The sequence below is a fragment of the Podarcis erhardii genome (assembly GCF_964252035.2).
Source record: "Podarcis erhardii genome assembly, chromosome: 6".
NCBI classification, from domain to species: Eukaryota; Metazoa; Chordata; class Lepidosauria; order Squamata; family Lacertidae; genus Podarcis; species Podarcis erhardii.
In genome coordinates this window covers 91,047,148-91,064,440 of record NC_138510.1, presented here as the reverse complement: position 1 = coordinate 91,064,440, position 17,293 = coordinate 91,047,148, and the positions used below count along the sequence as shown (strand labels likewise).

The window sequence follows — 17,293 nt, the reverse complement described above, 5'->3', positions numbered from 1 at the left end:
CTATTTGACAGTCGAACAGACTCCCTTGGAAGGTGGCAGACTCTCCTTCCTTTTTAGTTTTTAAGCAGAGGGTTGTCATGGATGCTTGAGTTGAGATTCCTGCATTGCAGGGAGTTGGACTAGATGAAACTTGGGAACCCTTCAAACTCTACAATTCTATGCACAAGGGGAGGTAGACCTGCCTTTGATCTCAACTCATCACGAGAAATATAGTGTAATGATGTCGTGGTGCTATGTCGACAGAAGGGTTGGCTACATTGCAATGCCAATCAGCACAATTAAAGGCCACTGCTTTGTTTTAATTCTGAATGGTGTCTGTGTGTGTTTGTGTATGCTCTTGTTGCTAAGGCACTTGGGCCAATACTTTCTGTTTCTTGTTTGTGTTTTGTACTGCGGGGATTTAAATGGCATAACAGGGAGCATCAACCTGGTTGTCTTTAGCAATGGGACACTTCTGGTGATATATTTATGTAAAAGCGCTGAAGGAGGGGCTCTGCTTTTTGAGAGGCCCCCGCCCTTCCCAGCTCAGCTCTAGTTAGTTTTAATCAGTGCTTTTCTTCTAGAAAAAAATGGTGCTGGTACTGCGTGTCCTTGAGCACCCCCTGAATAAAACATTGCTTTTAACCTTATCTGCTGAATTGTAATTATAATGGCGGCTGTCATGCGTGTTCGGCAAAGTGTTTATTTCTTCATCTGTGATCCCAAAACTATGTTCCTGGCAATTAAGCTAAACAAGCTAAACTTGCAAGTGTTTTACTGCCAGGTCACACCGAAGAACACATTTACTTATTTCTGCTTTTGGAGAAAGCTTGGCTGTGAATTAAGACTAGGACCTGCAGCCAAGCCATTAAGATCAGTACTTACAAGAAAGGCAGGGTGAAACTAAATGTAAAATCTGCTGTTTAATCTTAAACACTTGAAAAATGTCGAGCCTCGGTGCTTCTTTGAGCATTTGAAAACTGGATTTCTGCTTAATTGTATTTTAAAATCTATTATCTTGTTTCATGAGCGTTTCAGCCTTGGGTAGTTGGTGTGGCTTGGAGTCAGGATTTTGAAGGCTCAAGTGAACCCTAGTAGATCAAAGTGAGGAACTTTGGGTGGCTTATTATTATTATTATTAGTACTGTTAATGAAATTTCTATACCTGCTTGCCTATCACCCCTGACCTCAAGGAGTTAATATAAGCAATATGGCTAAGTGATGCTTAAAGGAGATACTGGGGTTCACATATCTCAGAAACCTCTGACCTTGAAACCTTATTGAGGTATGCAATTACATGCAATTAACGGCACATGATAGCTCAGTCGGTAGAGCACGGGACTCTTAATCTCAGGGCTGGGGGTTCAAGCCCCATGTTGAGCTACAAAAAAAATCAGCACTGCTGGGGGTTGGACGAGATGAATCTAGTGGTCACTTCCAACTCTGCAATTTTATGATTCTGTGATGCAGAAGGGGGGCTGCACACATTTGCCATGCCCTCCACGATCAAGTCCTCACCCCAATGCTATCTGTAGGTTTGGGAGGATGTCTAGAAGAGGGCAGCCTACCAAAATGCATTGGTTGGCCCTATGAGCTGGAACCCTGAGCACTCAGCAACCTGCCCCGATACAGACTTCTTCCCAACCGCATGGATTGCCACAGGGACATGACAGCTTGAGGAGGAGGAGGAGCCTGGGTAGCCTGGTTCTCAATTGAGTGTGCTGCTCACTAATCCCAGATGAGGTTACTTAGAGGTGAGGGCAAGGCACATTGTAATCTGTGTTATTATTACTTGTTTGTTCTGGAACTAAGTCCCTGGATTAAACAGGTTTTCAAGGGCTCACTTGAGATGACCTAGGCTCACGGTGGCCAAGAAGATGGAAAATGGCAATAGAAGGATCTTAAATCCATGGAATGTTCAAAATTGTCAGGTTTCTAACCTGTGTTAGAAACTGAGATATGAAATCTAGGAGCTAAATGGCACCTTAAACCTTGGTTATTATGGGCACAACAACGGAATGTCTAGGCGCTTTCTTTTTTTATAACAAGAATAGAAAGCTGGAAATGAATGAACCGCAGCTAAAATATTATGTTCTTTTTTCACATGGTCTAGTCCTTCCCTTGCCCACCCCCCTAATATTCTTGAGAGGGTCTCTTCTCCAGCTTCAGAGAGTAGCTGGAAGTGGGGAGGCAGAAAAAGGTCCTCCTTTCCTTCCACTCTGCAGTTTTAATCTGAAATCTTAGGCGCAGTACTGCACCCAGAGCTCAGAAACTGCTTGCGCTAATGAAATTCCCTGTCGCAAAATGGGCCTAGAACAATAGGAGTTTCAAACACTGGTATGGATAAGAAAGGATTTGCATTTTCACCCAACAGGCAGTGGATTGAGACACCGGCCCACCTTTGCTTTTCAAAAAGGCTGTCAAAGAAAGCCAGTTGTTGGGTAGGGGTTTAGATTTCCCAGGACTGCTGAATTTCATCCTCATTAGGGAGTTCCATGCAGCAGTCCTCAAGAAACTTGCTTCATAATCATATTAAACAAATCATTTCAGCAATCACAGACTGAGTTTTAAGTGAACTTCAGGCATGTTCTCAAATGTTTTGCTAGTGTCCCACGTTTCAAATTCCATGCTCATTTTTGTACTTCCACCTTCAGCTTAAGCAACGAACTGATGTATAATAATAATATTTTTATTAAAAGAACAAATCATGCAAATACAGGGGGGAAATAATTAGATGGTTTTTTTGTTTTGCGTTTTGCTAATGAAGCTTTTCACATCACTTTGAATATAGTAAAAAGGTTTAAGGAGTGAGGAAGCAGGGAAGATGTTTTTTTTCAAGGCCGTAGTCTGACAAAAAACAAAACTGAACCGAGGGTCATGCCCTGTTGAAATGAACTGGAGCTGCGCAGGAGATTCTGTGGTGCAGGTCCACTTCATGTCCGTGGGGCTTGCCCTGAAGAACTTCCCAGAGGATTGGGCCCTAAAATAAAAGCTCCTTCAAATAATGCAAAACAGAGAATGGAAAAGAAAAATAACTTCTGGCTTTCAAAGTTAGTAAACATAAAGTAGTAGGTGTACCTATTATGCTCACTATTCCAACCATTTTTAAAAGTTTTACAAAATGAATTACTGTCACTTTTTTTAAAAAACATTGTGTAACAGGAAATGAATGTGCACAACTCTACACTTTTCTAGCATTCTTGAACTAATTCACAAATGCATGGAAATAATAATAATAATAAAAAAATGGAAACAAAGGAAGGGTGAATGTAGGTAGTTTGGTGTTAAAAACTATACAGGTATGAAGAGCTTGTTTGCCACAGTAAAGACAGGATGGGGGGCCTGTCCTTTGATGCGTGCTATGAGGGTAACTTTTTATTTTATTTTTATTATAAACACTATTAAATTCAGACTGCTTTTTTGGTTTTTTTCCCTTTATCTGAATATACAAGAACATTCATTATCAAATGTTCATTATCATCAATACTACAAAGAACGAGACACAAATCGCAAGAAACAATGGAAAATGTTAATAAAGCTGAAAGATTTGAATTTTTTAATTTTTTTAAAATTTTTAAGTTTTTTTTTAGTTTCTGCAGTTTTTAATTTTTTTTGTTTTTGGTATCGAAGTCGGGGTTTTCTGGGCAGAAAATAATGAAGCAAAAGTGTATGAGAAAAAGGCAGCTCACAGGTAATCAAAATAACCAATATTAATAATAATCAATATAATAATAAAAATAAAAAATAGTAAATCTGGATATGCAGAGAACCACTACCAGTGTATGTACCATTAAGGAGTTAGTACCATATACCATGACAGACCAGAAGGAGGAAGATATGTTGTTACAGGCAGATAAATGCAGATCCATTTATCTCCCCTGTCTCTACTGCCACGCAAGTGAAATGATAAAATTCAGATCCTTGTCCAGTACGAGGTTAAAAGTAGTGAATGTTACTGCACAAGACTATCCACCTACACATTTAAATGGGGCTTGAATAAGATTTGCTTTCCAGTGAATTATGCCTCTTGTTCACACATTACAGCCGATGATACAATGGTCCACGTGAACATTGCAAGGAGAGATACGGAGTAAAGAGCATACAAGAAACGCAGTTAATCAAAACTATGCTAATTACATCAGGAAACTGAATACAGGCATTCACACTTCCTAAGAGGTACCAACCACCTCGGGTGAACAAATTGTAGTGCTCAATTGGCTTTAATCTCAAATGCGTCAGGGAAATAAGGGCTCGATGGAATAATGTTCTGACTCGATATAAGGAAGCTTCATAGAATGTTCACAAGAAAGGGAAGGGTAGGGTTCTAATGCTGACACAGCCTGCAATCCTATACACACTTACATGGGAGTAAGTCCTATGGAATTCAGTGGGACTTGCACCTGAGGATGCATGCACAGGATTGCACAGAAAGATGCACCAGCAAAATCAGCTTTGCCCCTCCTTAGCAGCTACAAAGCACTGAGGTGGGTGGACCAGAGCTCTTTGGAGCATCTCAGACTTGGCTTTTTTCAATTTGCATTGATCAATCTTGGCTATTTGCCACCTCAGTCTTCTTTTCTCAGATGATCACAACATAGACAGAAGCCCCCTAACTTCACATGCACATTAACCATCCCAATTACAAGGGGCAAGGAGACTTGGGAGTGCTAAGGAGCTTTGATCTTCATGGAGTGATTGTGAGCGTGCCGCTCTAGAAAACATCAAAACCACAGCTTCAACCCACTCTTTTGAGAAGAAGTGCCATCATAAGCCAATAGATGTTGGGCCAGAGGATGCAGTTCTTGAGGCTCTTGGTTGCTTCCTACTTCTTTGACTTGTCACTAGCATGCCATGGCCCATAGCTGAGATTGTTTTGTATCTCTTCATCCCTCCAGAGGTGTGAAAGAGCACTTGAGACATATTTTCACAGCGTCCGTACCATCAAAGGTAGGACAGCCCCAAAATACTTGCATACTACAGGCTGTCTGGCATACAATCCACTGGGAAATGCTTGTGAGCAAGCCTCATTGAAATGTCTGTCTGTCTCCCTCTCTGCCATCTGGGCCAACTACCTCTTTTTGCTCTGTGGGAGGAGGGCTTTGCCTGAGAACAGGTAATAATTTAAATCTGGCATGCAAATATCTTTTTCATAATTTGCTAGTCAAAGAGGTATCTGTTTTAAGGGTTTTTGTGGGTCCAATATGCAGGCCAAACTAGTCTGCCTATTTCCTTATTATTATTTATTTTTCCACTAGGAAAATGGCGAGTCAAACTATAATTCTCTTTTTCAAGATCAAGACAACCGTAACCATTTTAGCAAGGATCCATTCACAAACCTATAAGTGTGAAGTTACACAAGCGCAATCCCTGTTGACTATGTGCACAAGTAAAATACAATGTGCACCCTAGGACCTTAACATCAGGAGCTGGGCTCTCACTTTCCTCTCCCTATTAACAGATTTTTTAAAATATATAATTTGAATACTGCTTAGAGGCCAAAAATGGCCTCTAAGCAGTTAAATGGTAAGAGTGTATTCAGGGCTGTGGGCATGTTGCGATTTCTGCAGCTTCACTGTGCAAGTCCAGAGTTGGATACCTTGCTTAGAATGTGGCATCTCGAGAAGTTCAGATGTCGTTTTTTAAAAAGCAAGATTCTAAACAGAATGGCTGTGCACAAACACTAGGAAGGATGTAGGCAATAGCTGGATAAGGCTCAGAAATATGAGGGTAAAATGCTGGATGCCTCTGTGCTGTGCATGGCTCCCATCCCTCTGCTCTTATCCAGTTTCCCCTACTTTCCCCTAATTATTGTAAGCTTTCCTACAAAACGCCTAAGCATTTCCCCCCGCAAATCTTTAAAACACAAATATTGGAACTGGAATAAATTATGCAAATTGACTTCATTTGCATTGCTTTATTCCAAGCATCCAAACGTGAATTTCCTTGGTGCGAAAGCATGTGCGGCCCTAATTTTACTGTTCTGGGGTGGGGGTGCAGAATGGGAAGCAGCGGCAGTGACCAATAGCAGGAGACGTGACTGGGGCTTGATTCAAGGCACAACGGGATGGTAAGAAGTAGATCTGCCCACATTCTCCTGGTCATCTTGGTTACCTTGTGGCATGTTGTGGACATACCTTTGCAGTACCCGAATTGCATTTATCCAACTGTAACGGGGAATATCCTGGAAGGCAATTTCACCAAGGGTTCAAGGTCTTAAAAAGAACAGACAATTGTCCTTACATGGAAGAGGAGGAGGAGGAGGAAGGGCTTAGGTGGCTCCTGCAAAGAGGTAGTGAGAACATCAGAGAAACAGAAGGAGGTGGATGCCAGATAGGCTGGAGGGAGGCAAAGGCTGACTCCTCAAAAGAAAAAAAAAGAAAATATCATGAAAATGCACAAATACTTCTAGAGGCTGTTTGTTTCCTTCAGATTGAAAAAATATTCTGGTGTGAGAGAATGGGCGATGTAAAAAGGAGTAAAAGGAGAGGTGGCTTCTACCCAGAAAAGAAAGGGAAGAGAGTATAAAGTAGTGTCCAGATTGGCTGAAAAAAAGCATCCCAACCAAGAGAAGAGAAGGAGACTCTTGCTGTGTCTGCCGATCAGCTCTGGATCCAGCCTGATGGCGTCAACATTAGGAGAGAAAACCCCTCCCTTCTTGGCCCCCACTTCTGCCAGGTGCAGGGGGGTGGGGGCAGCCAGGGATGCCGGATTGCTGGGAGATCAGTTGGAGGTATCAGAGTGAACGCTGCCAGGGCCTTCTGTGGGGGAGGTCACTGACGAAGGAGTTGTAGCATCCTGCCAGCCTCCATTAGCCTAGAAGGAACAGAGAGAGAGCCGTCAGTCACTTTCACAACAAGGGGCTCAAGACCCCCAAAGCTTTCCCAGCAAGAGCTCCCCTCTCACTAAGGGGATGACGGCTGTTGTTAAGGTCCACAATGCCTACGCTGGGATCAGCCGCATTAGTCGTGGGTGACAGTTGCATAAAGGATGACAGTTACCGTATTTTTTGCTCCATAAGATGCACCTTTTTTCCTCTTAAAAACTAAGGGGAAATGTCTGTGCATCTTATGGAGTGAATGTGTGGTCACTGGAGCTTAACTGCCGAGTGTGGCACGCTCCTGAGCTGCTCTTTGGGGCTGGTGGGGGAAACCCAGGCTTCCCCCGCCAGCCCTGACAAGCTGTGCAGCGCTCCCTCTAGCTGTTCTAGCGTCTGCCTTAGCGGCGTGAAGCCTCCACAGGGCAACGGGGAGCCTTCATCCTGCTACCCTGCGGAGGCTTCGCACGGCTATCCCTGGCTTTTGCAGGAGGTGCATCTTATGGTCCGGTGTGTCTAACAGAGCGAAAAATACGGTATTTAAAGGTTGATCCAAGTAAGAATAACTCATTTTCATGGAGCATAAGCTTCCGTTGTTAGTCTACTTTGTCAGATGCTAGAAATGGAACCGCAAAGCAATGTAAGCCCATCAACAAAATGTTGGTTCTCAGTAATGCTCACTTATTTTCGGAGGGAGTGTAGCACATATTGCACATGATAGCGTAAGATACATAATAAGCAGTGATTTTTCCCGAGAAAAATAGGTGTCGGAACTCACCATGGTTACAGTAAGTCACCGGGCGACTCAGGGAAGCCCTGAACAGATGCCGGTTTGACAACAGCTGTGCTGACTGCCCATGGAGGTGCCAAAATCTACAGCAAGCTGTCTTCCTAGCTGGTTTGGGCATCTCCCCTGGTTCTGGTGCAGGTCAAATAAATGGGCCCCAGCCCCCCCCCCATTCTCTTATATTCCAATGGGTGGCTAGGGCAGTTCAGAAGGGCCCTTGCACTAATGTGTGCAATAATAGAGCCCTGGCTGGAAAGCTTAAAGCCTGCTGCTGCTGCTACATGGGAGATGGATTGAAGAAAAGGAAATAGGTCTTGGCCCTGCCCCATAGCTTGACCAATTGGGGCTAGGAGCGGCTAGGAGCCTGGTGCTCCTTGACTCAGATCTTATATACCTGTTCCATGAATGCTAGTTCATAAATTTTTGAAATGCAGCCCCCGCCCCCCGGAAATCCAGAGCGAGAGTATCCCCAAGAGAAGGCATGGGGAAGAGCCCAGCATCTCTCTAGCAACTACAGAAGTCCAACCAAATCTCAGGGGTGTGAAGTATCAGATGATCCTTAAGTTACATGTGGCCCTAGTGGTTTAGGGCTTTGTAAGAATTAGAAATCATGGGGGAGGCGAGAGGTGTTATATCCTAAAGCTCTGGACTTTGCGATCTCAAAATCTGTGCCTCATCTTCATTCCCCATTGTAGTGTACAAGTATATTATTTCAGTGTGTCAAAAAGTGGTCCAAAGGATTATGACAGCCATATCTAACCAACCAAGGATGCTAAATCTGTAACACGAGAATTTTAAAATGGTTAAGCAGCCTGCACTATAAGCTAGGGCGCAAATTCATTTTCCATCTAGAAAAACTCACTAAAATAGCCATTCATTTCTCTCTCTCTCTCTCTCTCTCTCTCTCTCTCTCTCACACACACACACACACACATATACACAGGGGCTTTCATATATTGAAATCCATGCTTTCCATTTTTGTCTTAAAAATATACAATTTTAAGATTTCAAATGCAAGTTGCAGATTCCAAATATATCTTCCATTTTGGAGATACATATCAGGCAGGATAATAAAATAAATAAAATATGGGGCAGGGCTTGCAGGTAAGCCCCTGCCCACATAATTGATCACATGATGCTGTGCACACACACCATTGGAATGGCAATGGCCATCAACTTTTTTGGGGGCGGCCCCCTCAAATATTTTATTGGGGGAGAGACCCCTTGGTCCCCAGGAATTAGCTCCTATGCTGTCATTTGACAATTCAGCCTCCCCTCCCCCGGACATTTTTGGAACTAGAATATCCTGCCTGCCCTTAAATGCAAATTTCCAGGAGGAACATTTACGTGCTTAAAGGTAGGAAGAGATGAGGTATAAATATAGAATAAGATACATTGACTCAAGTTCCTGTTAAAAAAGTAAGGAAACTGTATTTCCAGAATTTTTGTGCAGTATAACGCATACCATATTAGAAACACAAAAATGTGAACCACATGTTCCTAATGAGCTGAATTGTAGGGGACTGGTGGCAAACCAAGGTTGGCATGCAGAGAAGTCACATATAAACTGCTCTTATTCTCAAGTCCTCATTCATCCAAACGTCCAACTACAGCAAGAAAAAGTGTTGTGTATGGATCTCAGCTTACAAGACTTAGACCTGTTCACATATTAAATGCACAAGACAGTTGGAGAAGATGGTAGCTCATGAAAGTGAGAAGCTAACTGTGATTTTCTGTGAGTTCTTTCCTCTGGTCTAATGCTACTCATGTGAACACGAGTTATGTGAGCAACTGAAGGTACAAGAGGGCTCACAGTGATAACATAGGTAAAAAGGTAAAGGACCCCTGGACGGTTAAGTCAAGTCAAAGGCAACTCTAGGGTTGTGGCGCTCAACTCGCTTTCAGGCCGAGGGAGCCAGTGTTCGTCTGCAGTTTTCTGGGTCATAGGGTCAGCATGACTAAACCACTTCTGGTGCAATGGGACACCGCAACGAGTGCCAGAGCACATGGAAACACTGTTTAACTTCCCGCCACAGTGGTAGCTATTTATCTACTTGCACTGGCGTGCTTTCAAACTGCTAGGTTGGCAGGAGCTGGGACAGAACAACGGGAGCTCAAACTGTCGCAGGGATTCAAACCGCCAACCTTCTGATCGGCAAACCCAAAAGGCTCAGTGGTTTAGATCACAGCGCCACCCACGTCCCATGATAACATACCATTGTAGCAGCAGTAGTCATTTTATTACAGTCAATGACCAGTATCAAGACAAAAACATGCTAAGGTTCCGGAAGTTATTCCAGGGTTTGATACTGACCATTTCCCAACCACACGGCAGTTAAACATACAACTGAGTTCTTACTGCTTAAAGCAATGGTTTCCACCTGTAGTCTACTGACCACCAGTGGTCCATGATTTTCATCCAGGTGGTCTGTGGATTTGTGATTGAAGACTGGAGACAGCACATCCTTTGCATTAAATGTGGTCAGCTAAGACTCTCAGCAATTTTCAAGTAGTCCGTGGCAATAAAGGTTTGGGAATCACTTGCTGAAAGGAAACCCATAGTCATTGGATGCTAAAAAGCCAATTTCAGCTAGCTCTGGATGCAAACCGGAAATAAACACCCGTTTAAAATCTTTCTTTTTAAAAAACACATGAAATCAACTAGGTGGCCGGAATGTCTGGAAAAATTCCAGAGCCCTAGTTTGCTGCCAGCTACATTTAGCACACATTTTAACTTTCAATTTAAAGTTTAGGCAGTTAGAAATTGTAAATCTCAGTTCATAGTCAACCTATTTGCATGCATGGCTGGGCTTACTTCACCTTTCTAAGTTACACACACACACACACACACACACACACACACAAACTAAGCAAAGATTCCTGGGAGATCCAGTCTTTTCGCATTAGGTTTTAATCTACTCATACATCCTAAAGAGGTTGTATTGCATATCCTCCTACTTTGCTACAGACAGGCTTATTGTTTACTGCAGAAGATGCAACCAGCTCATACATTTCCACGTCCTGACCACTGCAAGAGGCAGCAATTACCACAGATTATCAGCCCGACAGTGACAAGCCGGGTAAAGAGAGACACTGAGCCAACTCTGCCGCCCGGAGACTGGCATATTCAAGTACACTCAGGACATTAATAGCAATTTACGTGCCATCACTGAGGGAAAGCCACAATGGCCCTGTTGGCAGCCTCTTATTTTGAAGCCTGTTATTTGTGGGAGTTACAAGCTATAATCACAACAGAAACTTTCAAAACCCTTATCTTCGGTGACACACCAAATCTATTTCAGAACTGTAATTGCTATGTCACAGGAGAGTTTGCTGCTTAATGCACTCAAATGACATTTAGTGTTTGCCGGGTCATTATAGGGAACGGGAAATGTAAGGGGGGGGAGTGGGGAGGGCTCCTATTGTGTACTCAACTTATTTTTAGAAGGGGCTTTATTGCAGACACCCAATTAAACAAGATAGAGAAAGAGATAATCTTTATACAACACAGAGATCCTTACTATTTGAATCTTACTCTCCCATTCTCAGCCCAGAAATACTCTGGAACCCAGTACACCCCCCACTTCACTCATACTTGAGAATATGATTTATTTCCAAAGCAAGAAAAGGACCCCATACTCTGCAAATTGTATCAATGTCTCCAGGATTCCATCCAAAAGCTTCCTTCCTAATACAGTGGTACCTTGAGTTACAGACGCTTCGGGTTACAAACTCCGCTAACCAGGAAGTGGTTGCCCCAGGATAAGAACGGAAATTGCGCGCTAGCGGCACAGTGGCAGCAGGAGGCCCCATTAGCGAAAGCACGCCTCAGGTTAAGAACTGTTTCAGATTAAGAACGGACCTCTGGAACGAATTAAGTTCTTAACCTGAGGTACCACTGTACAGAATAGCCCTGAAGCCTTAAAAGGAGAGCTAGACTAACACTGAGAGGTTCTAGGATTTCTTGTGGCTGCAGCTGCACATGAAATATCGATCCCAGAGCTTGAGTCCTCTACTCAAGAGCAATTCCAAAAATCCGTTGCATTTTTTGGAAAGGCAGGCCCACAAGTGTGGCAACTTTGTAATGTGGGAATGGCTGTGCAATACAACTAGTGGGTGGATGCATATGCTGAAAAGAAGCTGGGATATCTATGATGGGACGAAAAAGCCCAAACCACACTGCTGCAATAATTTCCCACGTTACAGTACAGGACATGATTTGGAGCGCTTGAAAATACAAAAGAAGTTATATCCTCAATGGACACAACAATACCAAAGCAGCCCCCAAATTAGAAGTGCATGGGTAGGTTCCTGCTCAACAACCTGCTACAAGACCGTGATTCCAACAGCCGGGTGCTAATTTGCTTTGTCTTGGCCCCTGCCCTTGTACTTCCCTAGATTCACGCCCAAGGAGTGAAGATGTTTTGTCTGCTTAAGGGCCTCATTCCCTCATGGTCAATCTTCTAGGGGGCTGCAAGCCAGTGGCAGATGCAGTCAAACAAAAGGTTGTGTGGCCAAAGAGGGCATGCTCAAAGCTGGCAGTGTGGGGGGCAAATGCCCTCTCTCTCACACTCATACCTGCACCATACAGGGTCCACATTGTGCTTGTGCCCACATATGCATATGACTGCTGTCTCTGCTTAGCCAAGGCACATTCTGACCCCCTTCTTCTGTAATCCTCATAGAACTCTAGCCCAATGGTTGCCATTAATTTGACTCTGAATTGATATTAGAATGAATTGATTTTAGAATGAATTGATTGTGATTTTATGTAAACTGTGTTATTTTTACTGTTGTTAGCCACTCTGAGCCCGGCTTTGGCTGGGGAGGGTGGGGTAAAAATAACAACATCATGATTATTGTTGTTGTTATTCTGTTGCATGTGGCTTCTGCTCAAAGCTACCCTTAACTAGGGCAACTGCCCTGGGACGCTTCACTTGGGAGGGCCCCGTGACTGAACGTGGTGCCAAAAGCAGTAGCCACCGGCAACAACCAACATGGCTGGGAGGGAGCCACAAGTTCATCTGAAAGACCTGAAGGGAGAAGGGGGCACACCTGCGCTCAAAAGGCAGCTGTTGATGCAGCAGAGGAGCCTTGCGGAAGTTGCGTCGGAGGCTTTGCAGGGCCTTGGAGGTTGTGTCGAAATTTTTGTGGGTGCCTGAGCACCCAGGGCTCTCTACAGTTGGCACCAATGCCCCACAAACCTCTCCTTGCACTCTGCTTGGAGCAACCAAGAGGTTACTGCTGCTTAGCTCCGCAAAGGTAAACAGTAGCAACAGAGCTGCCAATTCCTAGAGTGGAAGGGAAGGCTGGCGGGAGAGGAGTTTCTGCTTCTCCCACTTCCTAGCTCTGCCTCTGTAACTGGAGAAGAGAAATGGAAGTGAAATCAGAAGTCAGGGAGTCCAGGCTAAGGAGCACAGAACCACCTGCGTTTTTATGAAACAGCAACAGCAACAGTGTTGGGGCAACTTCACACCCTCCCTGGTCCTTGGATGAAAAGCAGGTCATATAGTTGTAGCTCTACTCACTATGCATCTGGTTCATGATATTTTATAGGTGATTTCATTAGATTTTATGATATCAGAATTTCCTCACAATTAATGTCAATCATGGACAATCACAAGAAATCACGTGGAACTACTTCACAAATGTGATGAATTAAAATGCAGAGGTAAAATCTTTTTTTTTTCTTCTAGAAAACTACAGAGCATGAAATTTATGTCTCACTAATGAAGCACTTGTGGTTTAATGGTGAATTCTGGATATAATGGAGATGTAAAAGATTTGGATTATTATAAAAGGTGCGGGAGGAACGACTAACAATAGGACCCACAAAAGGGAGGAGGGAAGTCCAGGAGATTCTTTGGAATCTTGGTTTTATGATTTATGTTGTATATGTGAGTGTAAAATGTTAATTTGAAAAATCAAATAAATTTAAAGGTTCCCCCCACAAGAAACTTGTTTTTCTTTACAATATCACTGCAATAGAGAATAAAGGGAGAAACTGGTGTTCCTCCGTAACTTGAAATATTTTTTTTATACCTATTTTTTTGTTTGTTCTGCATCTTATATCCTCAATACCAGATTCATAGAGTCATAGGATTGTCACTTGAATCCATTGCTTCAGACTCTACTCTCTGGAGCCTTTACCCTAATAATCAGATATAGGTAGGTAGCCGTGTTGGTCTGCCGTTGTCGAAACAAAATTAAAAAATTCTTTCCAGTTGCACCTTAGAGACCAACTAAGTTTGTTATTGGGATGAGCTTTCGTGTGCGTGCGTATCTGAAGAAGTGTGCATGCACACGAAAGCTCATCCCAATAACAAACTTAGTTGGTCTCTAAGGTGCTACTGGAAGGATTTTTAAAATTTTGTTCCTAATAATCAGATCAGTGCAAGAAGTGGTCCCTGTGAGTACATACACTGACCAAATATACTCAAAGGGGTCCTTTTGGCAGGTGTACCTTATTTCTCCAGACTTTATTTATTTAAAGTAGGGGGTAATGTTATGAATGTGGAAGCAGGTAAATTACCTGCTGCTGAAATTCCCTCAGCTTGATCTGGCTTTAGAATTATTGTTCCCCCACCCCCACCCCAAAAAAAAGTAGAAGGAAGGAAGGAAGGAAGGAAGGAAGGAAGGAAGGAAGGAAGGAAGGCTTATGTAAAAACATAGCACACTGTTTCATTTATTTCACTCATTCCTGCACATTAATTTCCGGGACATGGTAGAAGCATCCAGTTTGTCTGCAACCACAGAGGATGAGGGTTAGGATAGGAGGGTGTCACACTGAGGAAGAGGTAAATGATTCATGGTAAGGAACAATAGTCTTCTTGCATCAATAGGCCTCTAGAGGTGCATGTTTGAGACTTCTTGGAAGGGGCGTGTGACATGATCATTAGAAACATTGAAAGATGGGTTGAGCTGTATAACAACAACCATTTATTTCTTATACCCTGCCCATCAAACAGCAGCAGCAGGAGCAATTTATTTCTTATACCCCAATCTGAATGGGTTCCCCCAGCCACACACATGTGACTTGCATGCCTCATGGGAACATGGGGCACATGACGCATTGCACAGATAGGCTGATAGGCTGCACAGGGGACAGTTCAGTGACCAGCACACATCAGCACCAATGTTGCAAGCTCCTGGAGGCCAAATTTCGTTTGTTGGGCAGAATATTATGTCCACTACTATTAGGGTAGTATGGTCAGAAATGCTACTTTTTGCATGCACAAGACCGACAGGCAGAGCTGAGAGGTCTCAATGAAGGGATGAGGAAGGTGCTGTTGGGAGGAAGGGTTCAGTTTTGGCTGGGCACTGGGGGACATTTGGGAAAAGCTGATTCTGTACAAGAGAGGTTGCTGGTGCCTCATAGCAGTATTTAAACTGATTTCTTGGGGAAGCCAGTGAGAGCTGGCTCTTATTAAAAATGGCTCATCTGCATGGGATGATGGAGGCAATGAAGGGGATCCAGGGATGATGAAGGCAAACATTCCTTTTTGTCTCAAAAGGGAAAAAAAAAATGGACTTTGCAATCATTCATTCTGAGCACTAACAAAATGCTTAAGGGGAGCCAGTATGCTTACTGTATCTGTGTGGCACCTAGAGCTTGACCCATGTTTCCTCACTAAAGATGGGGATGTACACAAGCAGTTGAGAGGCGGCTACTTGTGACCAATTCTGAGGATTGATCTAGACATGGGTTTGGCTTAGCCCATTGAAGGGCGCGCGCACACAGGGTTTGCATATCTAATCTCCCTGATTTGAGTATGTGCGCCATTTCCAGTGTAAATGTGCCAAGTCATTTAAATATGGGATAGGACAGAATGTGACAGCAAGCATATAGAAGAACAGACTGTTATTTCAAGAGAAGAAAGATCTGATGGAGAAAATGCACATGCAAAATGCATTTGAGGGGTGGTGGTGGGATATAACAACTTGTATTTGCAAGCGGATGCCAGAAGCCTCCAAGTCAAGAAGTAAGAACATAGGGATATAGTGGGCCTGTAAAAACATAGGGATATAGTGGGCCTGGAATCAAATTTGCAGCTCCATTGATACAGCATGGCTCCTGACAGTCCTGCTTCTTTCTGTGTGTCATGTTCCTTCTAGGGGTTAATCTCCTGCAATGGGATCTTTCTCCTCTTTAGGGGCACCCCACCCATGTTGCTGTTCCAAGACGGTCCACTCTTCTCTATTGAGAAAGTCCTCATCTTTCCCAGATAGCTCCAAGTTGGAAGAGGTGGGCCTCATGTTGCTGTAGCTTCTGTTCCACCAAGGCAACCAGCTTGCACTTGCTGCAGGTGTAGTTTTGCACATTCTTAGGCAGAAAGACAGACATGGTGTTGCAGGTCACTGAAGCTGCTCCCTCGCCATCCATGTCTCTTGGTCCTACAGACACTGTGAAGTAGCATTCCAGGCCTCGCTTGGCAAATGTCCCTGTTTACAAGTACTGGTCACAAGCTCCCAGAGGCTGCAAGCAGCTTAACAGAGCTACTAGCTGCTAACTCCTCCCCCAATTCAATTACATTTCAGCTTCTATTCTTAAATATAGAACAGGGCAGGGCAGGGCAGGAAAGGACCATATCATTGCAAGGAACCTCTCAGGTTACCAAGGAGAGCATCTACTATGATTGATGCCTTCTCCGTGTCCTCTTGGAAACCCAGAAGCAAGAAGATTCCACAGCTTACCTTGGCAACTCATCCTCCTGCTACCCACTGCTCATGTTAGGTTACATTTATTCAACGTAAAAGCATATTCAGGCAGTTTAAACTCAGTGCTTCTAATGGCATGATAATACATTGTTCTCCCTCTTCTGCAAGCCATTCCTTTCAAGAGAGGCCTTTCTTCCCTCTTCCAAAATAACTGGCCTGAAGATAAAGGCAACTGCACCATGTCCCTTCTGGTATTAGGGCTGATTCCCATTCTGCAGCTTCCCTTTATTAATGACTACCAAATTAGCTTCAGTTCTGCACCTGAATCCATGCTGGCTTTCATCTCCTCTCGCATGCCCTTTCCCTAGCTCTTTTCTTCAGCAGAGCATCCCCTGGTGATTTGGTTTAGCCTAGAAAACTACTGTGTTCAGATATATATTCAGTTGCAGTGAGCTGGGCTTCTCCTTGGGGGGTGGGGGCAGGGTTAATTTGTACAGAAGTATCATATCTTATCATGATCAGTCTCCGATTCATTTATTCCTCAGTATTAAAGAGCCAGAATAGAAATGAATTCGGCTAACAGAGATTAATGTGGAACGATAGGCTCTTTCATGTGGCATTTTCAAGCCCGGTTTTTGCAATGGGTTTATATAATCAGACATAATTGTCTGCACATGTTCAGTTGCATTTACTTCAGAATGCTTTACTGTCTTTGCCTGGTGACGTCAGGGCTCGGTGCAAACGTGGGCGCTTGGATGCCTGTGCTAAATTCAGAAGAAGTCAGCTCAGAATTCCAACAACAAAGTCACACGCCATGCTTTATAGCATTTCTGCCCCTCCACCATGCCCACCAATGGCTTCAAGGAAGCATCCTCCTTCCTCCTAGTGATGAGAAGAAGCCTGCCAATAATCCAAGTTTCTTCTTACGGCTTTGGAAAAAGGACACATAAATATTGAAAAGATGTTGAAGCAATGTAGTCGTTGGACTATATAGCTCAGAGGGTAGTAAGGATTAAGCCCTTCTATTATATTACCCCCTTGGGTTTCTAGAGCGC

At 43.6% G+C, this 17,293-nt stretch overlaps 1 protein-coding gene across 3 annotated transcripts in view; it reads right to left on the bottom strand.

Moving 5' to 3' along the window:
- Nucleotides 1–5,346: 5,346 nt before the first annotated feature.
- Nucleotides 5,347–17,293, bottom strand: part of PBX1 (PBX homeobox 1) — a 218,961-nt gene continuing 207,014 nt past the window's right edge. For all 3 annotated transcript variants that reach the window (XM_081866051.1, XM_081866050.1, XM_081866052.1), the window contains one exon: nt 5,347–6,792. In XM_081866051.1, the coding sequence (XP_081722177.1) occupies nt 6,700–6,792 (93 nt within the window). In that variant the 3' untranslated portion in view covers nt 5,347–6,699. The remainder of the gene's footprint in view (nt 6,793–17,293) is intronic.